Source organism: Lissotriton vulgaris, chromosome 5, assembly GCF_964263255.1.
Source record: "Lissotriton vulgaris chromosome 5, aLisVul1.2, whole genome shotgun sequence".
NCBI lineage: Eukaryota > Metazoa > Chordata > Amphibia > Caudata > Salamandridae > Lissotriton > Lissotriton vulgaris.
In genome coordinates this window covers 1,322,885,537-1,322,908,259 of record NC_141693.1, presented here as the reverse complement: position 1 = coordinate 1,322,908,259, position 22,723 = coordinate 1,322,885,537, and the positions used below count along the sequence as shown (strand labels likewise).

General features: G+C 43.4%; 1 protein-coding gene across 3 annotated transcripts in view; it reads right to left on the bottom strand.

Annotated features, from left to right (window-relative positions):
- Positions 1-207: 207 nt before the first annotated feature.
- LOC147712541 (inositol 1,4,5-triphosphate receptor associated 2-like) overlaps positions 208-22,723 on the bottom strand; it is a 420,289-nt gene continuing 397,773 nt past the window's right edge. For all 3 annotated transcript variants that reach the window (XM_086923244.1, XM_086923246.1, XM_086923245.1), the window contains exons 14-15: positions 1,657-4,032; positions 208-1,365 (exon numbers count right to left, since the gene is read on the bottom strand). In XM_086923244.1, the coding sequence (XP_086779370.1) occupies positions 3,870-4,032 (163 nt within the window). In that variant the 3' untranslated portion in view covers positions 208-1,365; positions 1,657-3,869. The remainder of the gene's footprint in view (positions 1,366-1,656; positions 4,033-22,723) is intronic.

The following is a 22,723-nucleotide window of genomic DNA, read 5'->3' as shown; positions in this document are numbered from 1 at the left end:
AATTCATAGTTGCTTAGATTTCATTTACAGCTATGTTTATGGTTTTCTCTTGGCTATAATTTGTCTTGGAGGCCCAAGTTGCTTAGCACCATGATACTGAATTGGGATGAAGGAGAAGGATAGTTAATAAGGTCCTTAGGTGGCATGGAACTATCTGAGCCTCTCATAGACTTAGTCCAAGGCTATTAATAAAACCTGCTCATGAAAAGATTCTAAAGTTAATAACTTCATGGGTTTATCAACAAATCATATCATTACACAAAGCAAAAAGATTACAAATATTTGATGAATGAAGATGAATCAAAAGAATTATCATAATTATAAGTACTTAAATAACCTGCAAAAAAGACTGGCATACAGTTTGTCTCTAAGAAAAGCCTAAAATATCACAAATAACTGTCTCTATTTCAAAAAAATGTATTTTATACTGTTTTTGGGACAGAAGATACACACATTTTCATAGCATGATATTACATAAAAGGGTTGGATTCAAAAATATTTCATTCATTACAGCCAATCATTCTATTAGTTGGTATAACACTCCTAGAAACTCCTATTTCCTGAAACATCTTGTTGGTTAAAGCTGTACAAATGTAATTAAGGAGATGAAATCTTACATTAAGAAACACTGGAACACAATAGCTTGTTCAACTACCGAGGAGCCTGGCAATGTAACCTTGAACTTGTAACACAGACACATCCTTCCCTCTGGAGAGAACACTTGATTATACATTTGTATTAGGACAGATCATGGCTGTCGCTTGATTTTCGTTGAATATTTGAATAGGAGAAAAGACGCATGCACATGGAATGCTTGACTACCTAACATAAACAAGAACTTTTCGGCTGCTTATCATGATTGCATGATTGGTTGTCATTGTGACCTGGTGCATTCTAATTATGCTAAGTGAAGCAGGTCTAAATTAATCATTATTTTCTAACAAATTCAAAATAAATTACAACCATATCGCTTTACAAAACACTTCAATTGAACTAAATACAAGAGTAAAGTTATTGTTGGGTGTTGCATTGAGGGTGGAACTGAAAACTTTTGAATGGGTGAGGAGGAGCGGGTTGCATGCCTGGTTGTTGTTTGGATGCTTTCAACCCGTCTTGCCTGCCAGAACAAACACTGTTCCACTGAGAAGAAACATTGTGAGTTCTTTACAGCTGCGATGCTCTCCCAATGTTGCAGGGTCCTCGCTGCAGTCACATTACCAGAAAGCTCTGTTGTAAAAAAGTTACACGAGTGGTGCATCATGAATCTATAAAGTGTGTAGACCTTTGATCCTGTGGAGAAGGCTTTGGTGGCAATTCTTCTGTTGTGCCCTGCTATGCTGTGAGTAAGCATCACCACCATGCTTTCTCTTTGCCTTTCTCTATCACTCTACTTTGCCAATTTGTAAGCGTGAAGGCACAGGCTTGTGTCTCACTCTTTGTGAATGTAAGACAATTTCTCTGCTAACTTTTCAAACAGTAAAAATTCTTGGTGATCACTGTCCGGCTGGACAAATCACGTCAACTAATATAGCACCATTGTGTCTATATTCATTTGGTCGTAACTATTTACGCATAGGACCACTGTTGCCAAGTATAGACTATGTTCCCCGAGGTCCTGTGCTGACTCGCTGGGTGCCCTTGTTGTTCCTTAGCCACCCAACAGTCACAGCATAATATGCTGTTCATCACCTGTGCCGTGTTTGTTGTGGTGCACAGAAAACCGCTATTTAGCTGTGTTCTTCATTGAGGATGTCATCACGCTGTACAACTTAATGCCATATTAGAATCAGGTGGCATTTGTTCTCAAATGTGAAGGAAGTCTTCCATCGCTGTGACCATGGTACAGAACTGACTGTGACCATGGTACAGCAGACTGCTGCCTACAAACACATGGTGTCAAGGGATTATTGAAAAGAATAGTGGAATATTTCACAAAAGTAAGTTATTGCACTAGCATGTGCGTATTGTTAATTTTAAAACTGCATAGGCATGTGCTAAGCAAACACTGAGAGAAATGATAATTCACACCGCCCAGCATGTGGCTGAACTTTACCCTCCAATGGGGAAGAGCACAGGATACATAAAGGTGTGGGCGGAGCTACACCCAGACTTACAGCGGAAGGCCACAGTGCCAAAATGCATAATGTCCATGCTGTAATCAAATACAAGTTTTCTCTGTTGTCCCCGAAGTGGCCTCTTACCCTCCTGACTCGGAGCGGTGTTATTTGGATATTTGCCCGCGGCTAGTGGCGTGAAAGAGGACCCGTTACTTCAAAGTGGCAGGAGTACCCAGCTCTGTGAATTACATTGTGATACTTTTTATGGTTGGCTGAATTTTCTGCACACTTCACATCGCACTTTGCAGAAATTACTGCGCTCATGGGGTATTTGCTCAAGAAGAAAGGCACATTTTAATAGAGTGATAAGCGTAAGAAAGCATTTGTTAAAAGGAAGGAAGGAATTATGACTGCCAAACCACTCATACTGTTTGATACCAATGACAAATGCATTGTTATGATGAGTACAACTGGGTGTGGATTGAGGCAGCTTTACTTCAGATTAAAGAAGGGAGAGAGGAGGTGCCAACCTTCATTTCCAGAGCAGCAAGTGGTGCTGTGGCTCAATTCAGTCCTTGATGTGGTGGTCTGTTTGTGAGGGATGGCTGCGGCTTTGAATGCCCTACTTCTGAATTGTTTCTATGGTATTATGATTCGATGGTGCACGCAAACCATGTGCCAAAAAAGTATGTTTTTTTGTACAATATCTATAATTATTTTCTGAAATAAAGCTAGTGAATGTTCAATCATTTCGGGTGCACACCAGCATTTTATGGCAGTGTTAACAATTTGGTAAGATAAAAGAAAATTCCATGCTCCTCGGTTAGAAAAGGATTTGACACAATAGCTTCTAAAGTGGTGGGAAAGTAATTAAGTAAACACCAGAGACAAATTTATTGGATGCTACTCCTAGAGTCCAATGAGAAAATGTGAACTGAAATTGTTGCAGAAGGGATTGGCAGACAGTTGTTTCCCCATCACGTGCATATTCTACCACAGAGTTCAGGTGAGCAGAACCTAGAGAGGGTTGCACATTTCATCCTATTCTCCAGAAGACCTCTCTCGTTTGCACTTGCTCTGTACCTCATCTTTCCCATCTCTTGTCCTCTTCTTAACATTGTATCTCCTCTCCCTTTTCTGACTCTCTCTGCTGAGCCCACTTTGTATCTAATTGTCTGCTATTTTAATTCAGTAGCTACCCATGTGCTTGCCCACTCCATCTTTCCTTCTTGGTTTGTACACTTCCCTCAGTACTCGCTTTCACTCCATCACATTGGCTTCTTCATAGTCTTTTCTATACTGTACCTCTATTTTTCCTCATTTCCTCTGTGTCTGCCCTTTTCTATATCTCCAATGCATATCTTAATATTTGTGCCAGGCTGGTGGCTTAGTGGATGAATGCGTCCACTGAAGTGGCCTGTGGTTAACCTCACAGTCACAGGTTCAAATCCTGGAGGCCCCATGCAGCCTTTTACCCTTCTGAGGTTGATAAAATGAGTACCATTGAGTTGGGTAACAATATATATCTGTTATTTACCACCAACATACACTTCTGGGTGAACTTGCACTTTACATATACACATGTTATGTTATGTCATCTGTACCCAGTGTCCAGCTTCTCCTCTCTTTTGTACTTTCCCAACTTGACTTCTTTACATTGACATATGTGCATGCTCTCGCAGTCTTATCCCCACTCCCTCTAACTGGTTTGTTAAAAGCCCATGCTGGATACTTTCCATTTTCTGTCCTACTTTCCCTACACCCTCCCTAACACTCGCTGAGTACTAGTCCTCCCACCCCACTCTACTTTGATCATCTTTCAGTGTCAGTCTTTGGCTCCTGGATGTTTCTGAACTCCAGGACACGAAGCAGGACCAGGCAAGAGATGAGCATGAGGACCACCCAGACGAGGGCATGGGTGTAACCAGATGACCGGAAGCGGGACATGCATGGCTCCCCAACAGTTTCTTCTAACCTACAGAAAAGGAGGAAATAATTAGCATCTATAGTGTTCAGTATCACCTTATACATCCCAACAGATGGAGCCCAACTGCTGGATACACTTCCAGAGCTCACCACCACCATTCTGCAATGGCATAAGCTCACCACCATCATGTGCTACTCTTACACAGGCTCATCGCCACCTGATGTGCTAGCACAGACTGACCACCAGCTGACAGACTGCCTCAGACTCACTATTACATAATATTATTTTAATGGTTCGCCACTACCTGATAAACTACCAAACTCACAACCACATGATATCGTACCAGAGACTCACCACAAAATGAGAGACTTCCACAGGGTCATCACCAGTTGACAAACTACCACAGACTCAGCACCATCTGATATGCTATCATAGACTCACCACTACATTATAGAATTCTACAGGCTCACCACCACTCCCAGATGCACCTCCGGAGGTCACAACCATCATAATTCTATGTAAATATAAATGTAAATGTAGTATACTTGTAAAGCGCACAGCTGCCCCAGCAACAGGGCGTCCCGGCGCTGTATAACCCTTTCTGGCTCTCCCTGTGAGATGGCCCTCCTGGTCACCCCCAAGGCGAAGCCAGGCATCCCAGTGTTGTTGGGGCCGTTGTGGAGATTAAGCAAGCTATTGCCCAGAGTTGCAGCATGGGACCCATGATTAGAGTAGGCGCCGAGGCGAGAATTATCGAGTCCGCGGACATTGAGCCCAAGACCCTACTGCGTCGGGACTTGAACATTGGTCCCGGGCCTGATCTCTACTTCAGAGTCTGCCGCTCTAACCAGTGAGCCACACTTCTCCACTATGTTAGAAGCTAATTACCAAGATTAGATGCAGATTACATCATTATCAGTGGCGGCTCCCCCATTGGGGCATGGGGGCAATGCCCCACTGCTTTCTCAACAGTGCAAGAAAGCAGAAACATAAATAGCAATAACTACCATTTTATGTTTCTGCTTCTCGCACTGCGAGAAAGCAGAAGTGCCTGGTTTGGTGTGTCTTGGTCGAGGGTAGGGGGGGAGTGGCTTGCCCACTGTTTTGGGTACTGACTGTTTGGTCGGCCCTGTTTGGTCAGTACCCACAACAGTTGGCAAGCCAAGCCACTCCCCCACTGCCCTCGAGCAGGACCGCCCACTCTCTTTTTTCTCTATGTAGGCTGTTGCATGTGTAGGCTGCTGCATGCAGCAGCCGACATAGAGAAAATGGCCCGGCTGGGGCACTCTTCACAGCGCCTCACCAATCACCATGCTGCCATTGAAGCGTTGTGATTGGTGGAGGGGAGGGAGGAAGGCTGCCTTTCCTGATGACGATTATCTCACTGCAGGAATTTGAAAATGCAGGACGGTAGGATTCGGGACCCATCCAGAAGCTGAGGTGGCGCAGGACGGTAAGTTATATATATATATATATTTTTTTCAATTAAACCCCTCCCGCCTCCCCCATCCCCCCTGCGACGATCCCATTTCCACCACCCGCCCGTCATGCCAGGCACGACTGCAGTGGGATATTGGCTGATATTTCCATTTTCGTCTTGGGCTGAGCGGCCTTAATGGAAACAGTAGCCTCCCCCCTCATTCTATTTTTTGCAGAGCATTCCTTTTTTGAAGCACACACTCTTTGTAAATCCTGGCAGAAAGCATCCGCAAGTCTCATAGACGATTGACAGGAGCCGTGGGTCAGATTTGTGTGTAGATAGTGAGGCAGGAGCACAGGACATTACTATAGGGATCTCATACCCAGAGCTGTGGGGCATGGACTAGGTGACAAAGGTAGGTGTGTCACAGGTGTGAGCAGGAGCGCTGCGTAATGAACTGTGGGAATGGAGCTAGGTAACAAGAGTTGCGTGGCAGGTGTGAAGGGAAAAGAACTGCCAGAAGTAGCGACTGCCAGAAGCTAGGGTGAGAGTTGTAGGACAGGCGATGTGGGCAGGAGATGCGAGGTAGGGGTTTTGTATCAGGAGTCAACGTGGGGCAGGAGCCGTGGGACAGGAGCTGTAGTACTGCAGCTTGGGTGACACAAGCTTTGGGTGCAGGACGTGGGGCTGGTGCTGTGTGTCGGTGCTCGCCGTATAGCTTAAAGAAAGTAGGTTTGGGACAGGCGTAGTGGGGCAGGAGACGTGGAGCTGGGACTGAATTACAGTAGTTGTGCAGCAGGTTTTAAGAGACAGGAGCTCCCTAACGAGGTGTGTTGGCAGAAGTTGTTGTCCATGAGATGCATGCAGGTGCCATGGGGTAGTGGCTGCATGGCAAGAGTCATGCAACAGGAACGGTGGGCACATGCATTTGGGACAGGAACCGTAGCACAGAAATCTAGGCTTGAGACGGTGAGTGACAGTGTCTGCACGAAAGGATCAGGAACAAAGAGGCTTGACTTGTGACAGGTAGCGCATTGTATCTTAAAATGTATATATCGCTTACTACGCCTCGGTGGGCTGCTGAAGCGCATGCCTTGGCAGGTAACCCACTACACCCTATAGGGTGTGATTGGAATTGGTACTGAGAGGTATTGGGAGTAGAAGCCATGGAGCACGACGAGCTGGGGGGCAGGAGATATGTGGCAAAAGCTGGGAAGACATTTCCAATGAGTGCTGTATGTTGGTGCTATATAAAAAGCACTTGGAATTGACACTGGGCGGCAAGAGCTGAGTGTTGTCCACAATATCTGGAGCTGTGTGTAGGCGCAGGGCAACGCTAGTTGTGTGTTGACGCTGGGTGTCAAGAGTTATAGCAATGTTTCTCGGAGGTATCATGCAATCTAAAATGTACTCACTGTTGTGGAGTGCATTGAGAAGGCAAATAGCAAGCCAAACATCTTTGGTCACTTGTGCGTAGCAAATATTTTAAAATGTAAAATGTAATTGTTCTCTTATTGCACTTTGAAAGTAATGTATTGCATTTGTATGTGTTCTTGCTTACAAACGCTTGCCTTTCCTTTAACACAGCGTATTATGTAGGGGCACAGTTCAGGGCTCTGCGTGAAATAGTTACAATTAATCCGCATTGCCAAGAAATGGTGAAATGTACACAGAATCTCTCTACCATCTATGCTGCCTTTAAAAACAGGAGAATACAGTCGATTTTCTGCTCATCGTTCCCAGATCTGCCTGTAACTGCAGCTGTACGCAAGTCAGTAGTACTAAACCTTAGCAGTGTTAAGATCCCACACCACTAGCAGTAAAACTAAAGCTCTACCCATTTCATTGGCCAAATTGCACCTTGGGTCACCTATGGAGTATACTTAAAAGCAAATATGACTATTTAGACACCATCTGTAGTTTATATCTCACTTCTTCTAGACCTGTACACAGTGGTATCTGTGCTGCTAACCAGTTCTATGTAATCTTGTTTTATATGAGGCACTCCGCTACTCCGGTCCTGGCTATATAAATACACTAATAATAATATATAAAAGTTCAGCAATCATAAATAAGCAGTGCTGAGCTTAAATCGTTAGCTTCTGTGTGATCCCCTTCAGCAATGTTGCCAGAATCTCTTTGATTAACAAACACAAAATGCCTGCCCCAACCGTTCTTTTCAACACTTATTCCAACCAATAGGACAAACAAAATTACTTACGTTTGACCAGGTATTTTATTTTATACCCATCAACTTCAATTTTTTCAATATTTTTTGTAGAAAAAAGGTAATACAGAAAAGAAACAAAAACATTCAATAAGTTGCGCTTGGACCTGTACAATAATATTTACAAGACTGACATTATATACATTTCAAAAAGCATTACAATTCTCATGCATTCTACATATAATATACATTACAAAACAGAAGAAAGCAGAAAATTGTGACAAATTGATATTCAACAGACCTAATCTGTGTTCATAGAAACAGAAGAAAGTAAGACAAAGTGAAAGAGAAGGAGTAAGACTTTCGTTTAGACAATAACTTCACGCTGGCCGCAGCCAGTTGAAACGCTTGATGTAACAAAGTCGCTCCTTCGGATGTGCCGACGCGTTTCTAGTCCAAGGAAACCAGTTCCTGGACTTTCACCAGGGCTTTAACAGTTGTCTAAATCGAAAATGCAGAGAAACAATAAAGTTTTTATTATTTGACTGCATTCCTCTGCGTATTCAATGTTGCACTATTGCTTATTTACATAAGAAAGTACCTGGGATCTTGTGAAGAAAAACCTTTTGCCTCTTTCAGTAGCTTCAGGCTCAGGTAAAAAGAAGGAAAGTTTTTTTTGGGCGCTGATTTACTACTTGTAGGGAAATGAGGACAATCCGACCTACAAAAAAGAGGGAGCTACATTATAACTTATGGAACTTCATTCCCATCGGGGTTCAATATAGTTAGTGCGAAGTGTTGCCTACCTCTCACGAAGAGGGTCCAAAAATACAACAGGCCGTATGTTCCACCTTGCTTCTATTTTGTAAGAGGACCTGTTCAAGTGATCGGTTGACTCGTTAGCCACTTGGGTTTTAAGGTTGTTTGCGAGGCTGCTTATGTTTAAGACGCTTGGGGAAGTACCTTGCGTTTGGAATCACGCGAAGTGAAAAATCATGAACTTCCGCCCATTAAGGGCTCCTTCATGGAGCATGAAGTGTGCGAATTATAATGCCCTGTGTTCGTTCCTAACGTGGCTTATTTTGAATCAAAAAGAAGAATAGTCCACCACTGCAGCACCTGAAAGTGAAACATTCTCCTGTCACTGCTCGTAAAGTTAACAAAAATTAAGTTTAGCGCGACTACCACTTATGTGCGTCATTAAGCTGGAAGGAGGTATAGCTCATACCTCTTGCCGCCACCTCGCCCGGAGTCAAATCACTGGACGCTGTATTTCCAGGGGCCTTCTCAAAAGTCTTATAAGTGTTACTGCGCGCTCACCGCGAGATTTCTGGAATTTGTAGTTAAATGAATAAGGAGGGTTTTAGGTGGGGTGGTGTGGCTCACTGTGGAGTGGTGTGGCTCACTGGTTAGAGGCGGCAGACCCAGAAGCAGAGAACGGCCCGGGACCAAGGTACAATTCCCGACGCGGCAGGGTCGTGGACCAGGGTCAAGGGACTCGATAATTCTCACCTCGGTGCCTACTCTAACCAGGAATCACACTCGGCAACTCTGGGCATTAGCTTGCCTCATCTCTACAACAGCCCCCCACATTCGCCGGGGATGCCTGGTTTCACCTTGGAGATACCCAGTAGGGACCATCTCACAGGGATAGCCAGGACTGGTTCTCCAGTGGTCTACAGCGCCACAACGCCTTAGGGCAGCAGTGCGCTTTACAAGAACACATACATTACATTACAGGTGCGCACTATAGCTAACATGCTGCTATATTAAAATAATATTCCCCTTGGTTAATGTTTACTGCCAACATGGCTGATTTTTCAACTCGAGCTTGATTCTTCAAGTTGCAGAAAATTACCAAATCCAACTTCTGCAACTAACACTGAAAGAGGATGTAATTCATTCAAATATCTGAGTTCAATATGTCATACAATTTTGAAATACTGAAGCTTCTTAGCTATAGTGCGCACCTAAAACCCGCCTTATTCATTTAATTCCAGAAATCTCGCGGTGAGTGCGCAGTAACACTTATAAGACTTTTGAGACGGCCCCTGGGAATACCAGTGTCCAGTGATTTGACTCCGGGCGAGGTGGCGGCAAGAGGTATGAGCTACACCTCCTTCCAGCTTAATGACGCGCATAAGTGGCAGTCGCGCTAAACTTAATTTTTGTTAACTTTACGAGCAGTGACAGGAGAATGTTTCACTTTCAGGTGCTGCAGTGGTGGACAATTCTTCTTTTTGATTCAAAATAAGCCACGTTAGGAACGAACACAGCGCATCATAATTCGCACACTTCACGCTCCATGAAGGAGCCCTTAATGGGCGGAAGTTCATGATTTTTCACTTCGCGTGATTCCAAACGCTAGGTACGTCCCCAAACATCATAAACATAAGCAGCCTCGCAAAAAACCTTAAAACCCAAGTGGCTAACGAGTCAACCGATCACTTGAACAGGTCCTCTTACAAAATAGAAGCAAGGTGGAACATACGGCCTGTTGTATTTTTGGACCCTCTTCGTGAGAGGTAGGCAACACTTCGCACTGACTATATTGAACCCCGATGGGAATGAACTACCATAAGTTATAATGTAGCTCCCTCTTGTTTGTAGGTCGGATTGTCCTCATTTCCCTACAAGTAGTAAATCAGCGCCCAAAAAAAGCTTTCCTTCTTTTTACCTGAGCCGAAGATACTGAAAGAGGCAAAAGGTTTTTCTTCACAAGATCCCAGGTACTTTCTCATGTAAATAAGCAATAGTGCAACATTGAATACGCAGAGGAATGCAGTCAAATAATAAAAACTTTATAGTTTCACTGCATTTTTGATTTAGACAACTGTTAAAGCCCTGATGAAAGTCCAGGAACTGGTTTCCTTGGACTAGAAACGCGTCGGCACATCCGAAGGAGCGACTTTGTTACATCAAGCGTTTCAACTGGCTGCGGCCAGCGTGAAGTTATTGTCTAAACGAAAGTCTTACTCCTTCTCTTTCACTTTGTCTTACTTTCTTCTGTTTCTATGAACACAGATTAGGTCTGTTGAATATCAATTCGTCACAATTTTCTGTTTTGTTTCCTTTTTGTAATGTATATTATATGTAGAATGCATGAGAATTGTAATGTTGTTTGAAATGTATATAATGTCAGTCTTGTAAATATTATTGTACAGGTCCAAGCACAACTTATTGAATGTTTTTGTTTCTTTTCTGTATTACCTTTTTTCTACAAAAAATATTGAAAAAATTGAAGTTGATGGGTATAAAATAGAATACCTGGTCAAACGTAAGTAATTCTGTTTGTCCTATTGGTTGGAATAAGTGTTGAAAAGAACGGTTGAGGCAGGCATTTTGTGTTTTCTAATATAATATAGGGTCTAGCCTACCCCACCCCTTGTATGGGCCTAACTCCTTAGAATCTCTTTGAGGCATATTGGACCACAAAATTAAAATACATAAACTTGAATAGCATCCAGACTATGCTTAATTTTTTGAAAACACAATGGTCCCCACTGGGAATCCTGACATAAGGCTATAACAGTGGTTTTACAAACATATAAGCTGTTAAGGTGATATGACTTAAGTAAATGCTCATATGCTACTATCTAGATTTTGTTTAAAGATCTTTGTCCATAGATGAATTAGGGAGCCATTATGATAGATACGTTTGGCAAAATATAATAAATATAGAATGCGGTGGGCTTAATGTGATGGGAAGGAAGTGGGGATGATACAAAAGTGTGGTTGTGAGTTTAGGTAGCGGGGGCTGAAGAACGAAAGCAGCAGTGGCTGGTTGATAGCTCAGCATTAGTACATGTGAAAATAAATAGATTAATTTCCACTGGTGGAACAAAGCAGATTGAGGCACATTTTATTTGGAAAAATGTCATGTAATAAGGAGTGGTGAAAATGGTCTGAAAGAGCAGTAAATGAACAATAAAAATGGGAGTAGGAGAACTCGATTTGTGCTCACTTCAATGTTTGCCCAGAATGCATAGACATTTATACTGGCAGGAAGGGCGCACAGTACAACTTTGCTTTCTAAAATTTGCTTGAAAATGCACCATTTGCACACTCTTTTTAAAAAAAAAAATTCAGGGGAGAACCGCCCGAACCCACCATAAATTGTTAGGGCTCGCTCCCTACGCTCGCTCACCGCGATACACCTCAACTAAAATTTTACACCCACACCAATTTCAAATGTCACCAGCCGCCACTGATCATTATAAAACATATATTCTATAAAACACATTAATATTTAGATTAATCATAGGTTAAGAAAATATTTAAATCAGAATCAGCAGAAAATATAACTCAAAACATGAAGCTCCCTGAGCTTACAAGATCCAAAAGGGTTTTAACAGGCAACATGATCGACTATTGTTATGGTATTTAATGCTTACAACGCAGGCACTACCTTAATGAATGTTACAAAGCGAGACGGTACTAAAAAGATTAGTACAGTGAGTGGCCTTTTTCATTACTTTACAACTTATTGTTTATTAGGGACATAGAGGGAATTAAAGTGGTTTAAGCATTTTTTACGGATGGGTAAGTGTAAGGGTTGGTATTCATTGTTATAATGGTACCTCTTGTCTAGAGCAGTTTTTAAACTTTTAGTCGCTTGGACCAAGACTTTTGCCAAATGAGCTAACAGCTGAATATGAGCACTATTCAAAAATCAACTGCAGTACCACAGCTCCACACCCTTTGTTGGGAGAGAGTAGTGTGTATTCAAATTATGGGTTGGTCCACTAATTCGATATTCGTTATACCTCACGCAGTAATGAACACTTTTTACTGTTGCCATCAGGAGTCCGCCACACATTCCTGAACTCATGGATGGAAAATGGCAGGAACCTAACCTGGATCATTTCTTTTCTATTTTGGTTAGTGGAAACACGAGGTACGATTGTGGGACTGCCCTCACTTTATTATATAAGGTGTATTTGGAGAATTACTTGGTGTTGAATTCTGTACTGAGTTAATTTGCTACATACACAAAGGTTTAAACAGTCTGCATGTTCTCCATATTAAAGGCAGCTGTAAATAATGATTTTTCTAAGTATTCAGGCCAGGTGTTTGATCTGATTGAGTCTTGTTTATTTCCTTTCATATTTCTTGAGAGGGGGATAAAAACCACAGCTTGCTTACAAAAAATGGAAATTGATGTCGCTCCAGAATCTCCTCTGTTGCAATCCACCAGCAAGAGAACTGCACCTTAGCAAACACTAGGATGTGTCCTCAGGGTTTTCGTCTAACTCTATGTGTCCCCCTCTCAAGAATATTAAAGGACCTGCTTCTAACCTGGCTGCCTCGTGCTGAGGGGGTACCAGGAGGATTACAGAACTGTTAACACACATTATATGGGGAGAGGAGTTGGTCTAATGGCTAGGGCAGTCAACCTCGAATCTGAGGAAATGGGTTAGAATCTCGCAATGAGGCTGAACATCCTGTGATTCTGGGCAAATCACTTAAACTCCCTGTGCCTAACAAAAATTAATGTGTCCTCATGTAATGCAACTGGTGCTATGTAAAGCGCTCTGATACCCGATTCGGGTAAAGTTTGCACTATATAAAACTCTGTAGAATAAAAAATAAAAATATTGCATTCTTCAACCAGCCCTGCTCTCACCACTAATACTACTTACACATCTACCTGATGGGCCGATACAGACTCACCATCAGATTATAGATGTTCATTGATGCTGCACTTCCTGTTATAGTAACACAGGCTAACCAATAACAGACGGTGTTGGCTGGTACTGACTCACACCAAGCTACAGCTTTTATATGTTGACCTCCACCAAAATAACACTTTTACAGATTCACCAACACCAACCTAACACATTTACAGATAAATCATCACCACCAGCAGAATAACACTGTTACAGATGAACAACCAACACAAAGTTAACACATTAACAGATTCACCACCACAACCAACTAAATGCTTTTACAAATTCACCCACACCAACATAACACTATTACATATTCACCACCAACACCAAGGTTTCAGTCATACAGATTGACCACCAACTCAAAGTTAACACATTTACAGATTCACGGCCACCACCACATAACACTGTTACAGATTTACCACTAACACCATGCTAACGCATTTACAGATTCACGACCACCACCGACATAACACTGTTCCAGATTTACGACTAACGCCATTCTATTGCATTTACAGGCTCACAACCACCAACGCCATAACACTGTTACAGATTTACCACAAACACCATGCTAACGCATTTACAGGTTGACGACCACCACCGCCATAACACTGTTCCAGATTTACCACTAACAACATGCTAGCACATTTACAGATTCATGACCACCACCGCCATAATGTGGTAAAATCTAATTACCCATGCTTAATTTATACGGTAAAGTCAATACGAATAACTCAGATAAATAAGAGGCAAAATCCGTGATATTGAGGTTTACTCAAAAAGGGTTTTATTCCTTAAAAAGGAATTGGGTATTTGGCTCGAGCCAAGGTGGCATACCATTCCGTCACCACATAGGTTCGGGAAGGGACTGACAGACAACATTTTATTGACAGTTATTCATATATATAGTCAATGCATTACAGTAAGACATATGCAGAAGGCGTAACAGCTGAAAAGAGAGATAAAATGTTCATACGTAACAGAAAAAGGCGTTGCAATAGGCGTGCATGAAGGCGTGTACTAGAAACGTCATTTATCATGATGTCACAAGTAGGTGGATCCATAAGAGAATCCTACAGTGTCAGCAGAATTACATGGCAGAGATGCGCGCGCAGCAGTATGACGTGTGACTGACGTGTAACTGGAGGGTGAAGGGGACTTGACATTTAGCCCTACAAGTGCAGACATAAGTCTGGGATGTCAGATCAACCTAATCCCAAATCGTATCTGATATCTTATGTTTAAGGAACTGTAGTATCTGGAAGGGAAAGGTCTCTCGGACAGAGGCTATTCTATACTGGTTGTGAGTGCGTGTATAAGCGTCTTGTGTCTACGTGTCTACGTGTCTGCATGAGAGGTGAGGGGGCATGGGCCTACCATGGCAACGGAGTCTATGAATTACTTGCACGGAGACAGAAAGGCCGGGCCCATTGCTCCTGCAGCTGGGAGGATGTTTACTTGAACGACGAGACAGGAATGTATTTTCGAGGAGTGGAGCAGATAAATCGAAGGTTGAATACAGTCTTGGCAGGCAGTAGGCTGAGCTAAGCGCCGTGAGCCGCGCAAGAAGTAAGGCAGGGGTCACTGGTACAGAGGCAGCCTGGGCTGAGGCCCTCAGAGTCAGAAGGCAGGAAAAAAGAGGCTCGATGGCAGAATCAGGGCCTACTTCGCCAGAGCTGAAAAACGTGTAAAGTATACCACAAAAAGACGTTGGCATAGCATATTTAGAAACTGAATATTCAATCCGTTCACGGCGGATCTGAAAGAGGACATGTTAAAGATGGACGCAAATGTATTTGCGTCTTCATAGCTGGCACAGGAGGGAAATTACATGCACTTCAAGCTAGTACATGGAGACGGTGGGGTACGCGTTAGGGAACATTACTTGACCAAAAATCTATATTTCCTCATTCCCTCCTTGTTCCCTACGGACCCTTCATGATATATCGATCCTCATGAATCGATCAATCTGTTCACATAACATCATTTGCTCTTCTTTCTTCTTTTCGCGTTTTGAATGAGAATTTGAATGCGGAATGCATGATGTGGCGCACAGGCCACAAATCGCCGGCCCACATTGTAGACACAGGCAGCAACTGAATACTATGAGAAGGGCAATGCCTAGGAAGGATAGGATCTTCCATCCCCAAGCGGTCAACGTTGTCCAAAACCAACCGGACCAAGTCCAGGTGCCTGGATTCTGGTGTATCAAACTTGCAATTTTATGAAGACGTGTGATAGCTTTATATACAGTTGGCGCGTTTTCTGGAATGAAAACACAGCAACTTGACCCGATGACCTTACAAGCTCCACCCCTATCTGCCAAGATGACGTCAATAACGAGACGATTCTGAAGAACAACAACCCGCATGGCGGACTGCTCCACCGTTAGGTTACCTAGAGCTGAAGTAGTCTCATTCACTACTGCTTCGAGAGTTCTGGTTAATCTGCGTATCAGTTTACTATTAAAAACAGCACCTAGATAGGGGAAGAAACCTTTATTGAAGTCTGTATATTGCTCCCATGCCGTTTCAGTGTAATCGACAAGCGGGAGATCTCTTCGGAGTCGATGGTTTACTAGATTAGTATTTCTATGATAATCAGGAGGGGCTAGGAAAACAGGTGGCAAAAGGAATGCAATGTAACAGGTACCATCCCAATCTAGAGGTAAGCGTATGTATGCGGTATGGCCGCAAACAAAATAGGAATGACGTGAAGCTCTGAATGTAGATTTGCCTTGGTCACTGAAATCGACCACAGTAGTGCATTTACTATGACCTAAGTGTACGGAACCATTTTTACGGACACATAATTCGCCTGTGACTGGTAATACTGTCATAGCTGGTAAGACTGGTGCAGCTTCAGATTCAATTGTTAGGATCATGAAATTAACGGTGTAATTACCTAACCCATACACTTCATTTTCTAAATCAGTTCCTGTCCCAACGGGAAGTCCCTCCTTGTCGGGGTAGCAGGCTTTAAGCAAGACTAAGTTCAGGTTTCCCCAAACCCAGCTTCCTTCATATACAGCAGTATCAGGATCTAGGGCATTAATCAATTTAAACCACGCGCCACACGAACCATTGTGAGTGAACGGGTACGGAAAGAGGGGCAGAACTCCCTTATATTTCTGGTAGGGAGGGAGTCGGCCACATATCCAACAATTGGTAGCGTTATTAGTCTGATGGGAGTGATGTAACATACTAATGAAAGTGTTGTTGCGCAGCGCAAGTCTGTAAGACAATTCATGGGGGGGTAATTCACTAAAAGAATGTTCAGCAGTGACGTTATAAGCGGATTGTACATGCTTGAAAATAGGGTAGTAGATGTGCAGCAAGATACTAGCAGCAATAATCAGAAGGCTTAAGAAAAACATAATCAGTAACGTCACTATACAGTGACTACGAAGTGATTTACAATATGCACGCTTCTTTTGTTGTCTTTGTCTATCTCTCTCTCTATCTCGATCTAGGGGATACATGTCAGAAACTAATTTAACCGATTCACCTAGGGGAGGACTTAAACAATTAAACTGTCTGACTTGCTAGATCGTAATTTTAGTCTATATTCCTCAGAGGCAGTTTTCTCAACCAAAGGGAGTTTTGAAACAGTTTGTGTAGGAGGGCAGGGCTTAGAGTCCAAGTCCGAAGGAAGTCCGTGGAATTTCTTGACGTGGCTGGAATGCAGCCACCCTTTCCTGCCCTCAACTTTTACAGCTGTCCTCGTTGTTAGAAGAACCAATTTCGGGGTTTGCCAGCGGGGCTCCAACGGACTTCTCCGATCGAAGTTGCGCACGAAGACAAAATCCCCCGGGACCACTTCGTGGGGCTTCACCTCGGTGTTGTCGGGAAAAGCTGCAGCTACCTGTGAACGACAAGATTGTAGTGCAGACATCAAGGAGGCAAGGTAATCTGTCAGCATAATACAGTCAACATCTGTAATTTTACGTGGAACAGGCGTCCCCCACATATTCGGTGGCCTACCAAAGACCACTTCATACGGGGATAGCCCAGTTCGAGAATGGGCCACCATCCTCATATAGAAGAGGGCAACCGGCAAAGCAACTATCCAGTCAACACCCTTCTCTCTACAGATCTTGGAAAGTCGGATTTTTAGAGTCTGATTATGGCGCTCCACGAGACCTGCTGCCTCGGGATGCCGGACACAGTGGAACTTCCACTGATAGCCTAACAGGAGTGTAATGTGTTTCACAAGCTCGGATGAGAATGGCTGACCGTTATCTGAGTACACGATACGGGGCAAACCATACCGTGGGAAGAATTCACGAACCAGCTGCTTGGCAGTGGTCGGAGCAGTATAATCTGGGACTGGGTAAGCTTCTGTCCATCGGGAAAGAGCACATACAACTACGAGGACATATTTGAATCCTCGACAACGTTCCATCTGGATATAATCCATCTGGAGGACTTCAAAAGGGTGTTCGGGAGGCTGAAATCCACCTTTCTCTACGGGGATGCTTTTACCTGGATTAAACTGACCACAAATCATGCAAGTACGCACTTTCTGCTTGGCTGCTGCTCGTAAGTTATTATTGAACCATATGTGTTGAATACTGTCGAGCATTGCTTTCTCTCCTAGGTGTGCAGGACTATGTATCGTGTTAATGATAACCTGAACCATAGAGTCGGGGAGAAACCATGTAGATTTTCCCTTCGTCATCCATCCCTGGTCTGTTTGGATCCCTCCTAATTCAGTCCACTTCTTAATTTCGTCTGGCGTGGCATGTGTTTGTATGTCAATTACATCACGTGCGGGATCCCTGACTGTCATGCAGTGTGTCGGTACTACTATTTGTGTCTGGTCAGTTACATGAGTTCGGTTTTGAGCAGTTTGCTTTGCTGTTCGGTCTGCCAGGTCGTTACCCTGGGAGATGATATCGGTAACTTTTGTATGTGCCTTACATTTCATGATAGAGATTTCAGTGGGTAGATGTATTGCATCTAACAGAGCTTGAATGAGGGGACCATGTTGGATGTTGGCACCGTGAGAAGTTAAGTAACCTCTCTCTCGCCAAAGGACTCCAAAGTCGTGAACGACTCCGAATGCATAACGTGAATCAGTATATATATTGACTTTCTTATTCTTGGCTTGAATACATGCTTGTGTCAGAGCGATGAGCTCTGCTGCTTGAGCTGACAAGGTGTCGATACAATTGGTTTCAATAACATCGGTGTCTGTCGTGACTGCATAGGCTGCCACTAATTCACCTGTCTTTGTTCTCATACATGAACCGTCCACATAAAGTGTCAGGTCTGGATCTGATAGTGGAACATCTGTCAAGTCTTGTCTGGGTTTTGTTGTAATAGTAATGACTTCAATACAATCATGTGCCAATGGATCTACTCCATTGAGTGGTAATAACGTGGCAGGATTTAATGTGCTGCAGCGTCTAATTTCTATGTGTGGTTGAAACAATGTCAATTCATAACCTGTCAATCTTGCTATGGTCAGGTGTTGAGTCTGTGTTCGATTCAAAAGGACTTCCACGGAATGTGGAACCTGTACTGTCAATGGATGTCCTAACACAATGGAATCACTCTGTCTGATTGCTAAAGCTGTTGCTGCAACTGATTTCAAACACGCCGGGAGGGCCTGGGCTACTGGATCTAATGTGCTAGAAAAGTAAGCACACGGTTTGTGTGAACCTGCTTGTTCCTGAGTGAGGACTGACAAGGCAGTACCTTCACGTTCTGTGACAAAAAGCGTAAAAGGTTTACTGTAACATGGTGTTGCTAAAACAGGTGCTTGACATAAGGCTTTCTTCAAGTCTTCAAAAGCTTGTGTATGTTCCTGAGTCCAAGGGAGGACAGTCGAAGTCGCTGCCTCCTGTGTTGTCAACTGAATGAGTGGTTTTGCTAGAAATGCATATTGGGGAATCCATTGTCTGCAGTATGAAGTGAGGCCTATGAAAGCCCGCACCTCCTTTTGTGTTTTGGGTGGTGACATGTTTATAATTAACTGAATGCGATCAGGAGTGAGCTGTCTCCCCACTTTGGACAGCAAGTGACCCAGGTACACAACTTGCTGAACACAGAATTGCAGCTTCGAAGGGGACACCTTGTGCCCCTTGTCAGCCAAGAAGTTCAAAACAGTCAGTGAGGCATGTTCACATTCGGGTTCGCTTCGAGCGGTGATCAGCAGATCATCGACATATTGAAGCAGGGCAGTGTTAACTGGCATGTGGATACTGTCGAGTTGTTTTTTCAATGCTTGACTATAAATGCTGGGGCTTTCTGTGAATCCTTGAGGTGCGCGTGCAAATTTGAAAGATCGTCCATTTAAACTGAATCCGAACAAGTATTGGCTTTCCGGATCGATCGGGACACTGAAGAAGGCGTTCTTGAGGTCAATTACAGTGAAGAACGTCGCTTCTGAATCAATAGCTGTCAGTAATGAAGAGATATCTGGGACCACAGGATACTGTGGCACAATGCATTTATTCAATTCGCGCAGATCAATAACTAATCGATAAACAGGTGGTGCATTTGGGTCAGTACGTTTAAGAACTGGAATAATAGGAGAATTACATACATTGGAGTCAGTTTCCACAACCACTCCTTGTGCAATGAGCTCGTCAATGATTCTCAGTAAAGCCACTACAGCATCAGGGGGTAACTTGTATTGTCGAATACGTGGTAATATCACTCCTGCTTTTAGTGTGACTCGATATGGTGTAATGTGCATACAACCTACATCAGTGGGGCCTTGCGCCCACAAGTGTGCAGGGACATCCTGTAACCTGCGATCCATGTCTCTCAATACATAATGGCCTTTGAAATCTCGCAAGAACAATCGTACTCCTTCCGGAGAACAGCATATAATAGCTCCTAGGGCTTTCAATGTCTTTATGCCTAACAAGTTTTCTGGACATGATTTCGTAAGCAATAAATCTGTAGTTCGTGTCAAAGGACCAACTGCAAGAGGAAGAGGTTGTGATACCTCATTAATAATGGGTTTTCCTGAAAATCCAAGGGACACGTTCTGTGAGCCTGAGAGGGGTGCCCCTGGTACTTCATTGTGACTTATCGTGGTTCTGCTTGCCCCTGTGTCAATGAGAAACTTTCTGTCTTTTCCTAATACTTGACTGTGTACATAAAGACCCCTTTGATCTACAGGAACCTCAATAAGAGGCAAGCGGAACTCCCTCTCCAGGCTGTTTCATGTGTATCGTTGATAATCGGGGTAATCATTTTGTGCATACTGGTACATCTGCTGTGTCGTGTTTTGTGTTGCGGTGATAGGCTGTTGTTGTGGTATCGCTACGGTCTGTGATGAAGCTGGCATAGGCGGAATATGTTGTATATTCTGGGGTACTTGTTGTTGAACCTGATCTTGTCTAGGTGGACGCGGTCTCTCCTTGGTCTTACCCGTGGCGATATTATGTTTCAGAACTGCACAATCGTTTATATAATGACCTGGCTGTTTACAATAGTTACATACCCCTTTAACAGGAGCCGTTGAATTACTGGGCTGGGTCGCACCCTTTTTGTGACCGTCAGCTGGAACTGACTGAGCAACCAACATTTTCATTTTCGTATCTTTCATACGTCTTTGTTCGTGTTCTTGTTCTTCTCTAAGTCTATTCTGATGGTACTGTAACATTTGTAACATTTGTGAAGGAGTATTAGCTTGCCAAGTGCTTTCTACTTTCAGTACTCTGTTCTTAACCTGCGGCAGGGAATTCTCGACTAATTTCGTTACAAAAAGATGTGGATATGACTCGCTACTTGCTTTCAGACCGCTATTAATACCAAAACATTTCTCAAATCGGGTGTAGAAATCACTAGTGTCTTCATCTGGTTTCTGTTTGCAGGCTGAGATTGCACCCCAATCTTCCTTTTTCGTACTCAATAAACGTGGCAATACTTGTACTAACAACCCTGGTAACGCCTTGACTTTGTCTCCAAGCCCTAGGCCTGGAACTCGAGTATTTTCTTCATCCTCTAATGCTGCCCAATCAATCTTTGTGTCTCCCACCTCCCACTCTTTTTCTTTGAGTTTCTCGTATATACCTGGAGGCAGTAATACTTTCAATATTTTCATAAGGTCTGGAAAAGTGTAATCGCCCATTAATAACATATCCTTTATTTCACGGTGAAAACCTGCGGGATCTTTGTCATGACTAGGTACTAATTTCTTCATCTCCAATAATTCCATTTTAGTTATGGGTGTGTACACAAACACGCGTCTAAGCGTATTGTCTGCGTTCTGTACCGGGTGCACTTCTCGCAACGGATTCTGTCTGTCCATGTAATACATTTTTCTTTCCATGACATGTGTTGAGTTGATCTGTGGACATAAGAAGGTACTATACTTGTGACGATGTTCTAGAATTACTTTAATTAGATCAGTACCCAAACCACTCCATCTGTTCATGAGCAATTCTATTAATATATCAGGAAGAGGGCCTGGATCGGAATGTTGGCTTCTATACAATAAGAGCAGGTGTTGTATCATGTATATACCAGCTAAACGCTGTTCACTCGGTGTCAGGTTCAAAAACGTATGTGCTAACGCATCATCACTATATTTCTCAGAATTGTCAGCCCATTGCACGGCTGACCTGGCTAATTCTTGTTCGTCCATAGAATCGAGTACATGGTACCCCATTCGTTCTTGAAGTACTTTATCAGTGGCCTGGAATAAGTGTTCGGGGGTTCTCGGATTACACATGGCTTCCTGAAAAATCCTTTTACTTTCTGGACGCAATGGGCGCATTGAATTATTGAATGGTCTTCCTTTACCTACATAAGCTATCATTTCTCTAGCCGGTGTCTGTGTGTGTTCTGGTGTCTCTGCTTGATCGTCCTCCTCCTCCTCCGAGGATTCATGTTTGTCTGAATCTACTTCCGGTAGTGGCTGTCTTTTCTCATGCATTTTATTTATTGCAGTTCTGATTCTTCGGTACATATTTTCTATACAGGCCTGTTTGTCATGATTCCCATCTGCTATATTCTGGCCCCACCTGTGGAGTGCTTTTACGTCATCCGGGTTCATACCCGGCCTATCCACTTCTCTTATGAAACAGTTTATAAGAAACCGTAATATCTTGGCTTGAGTATCTACTTTCTGGTAGGCCATGGCCTCCTTAATGCTTTCAGGCCCTACTCCTGTCTGGACAAACCGATATATTCGATCTAGATGATCTATCATTCCAGGTAGTGTTAATAGGAAGTTCGTGACTCTCCGCAATCGTACTGATGCGAGCAACATTCTTTCATCATTCTTTTTACCAGGTACTGGATCATATCTACAATCTGCAAGACGATCTCCATAGATGGTAATATCGCCTGTTCTAGGTGTACGTTGTTGTGCTTGTTCTCTAAAAGTCATCCGATGGGTGGGTGGCGGGGTCTGGAAACCTACCGCTCCTCCGGACGCGCCACCTGAGGCGCCGGCTCCGAAGGGGTTAGTTGGGGCCATATCAAGGGGTGCAGGTCCAGGAAGAGGTGGAAGGAGGAT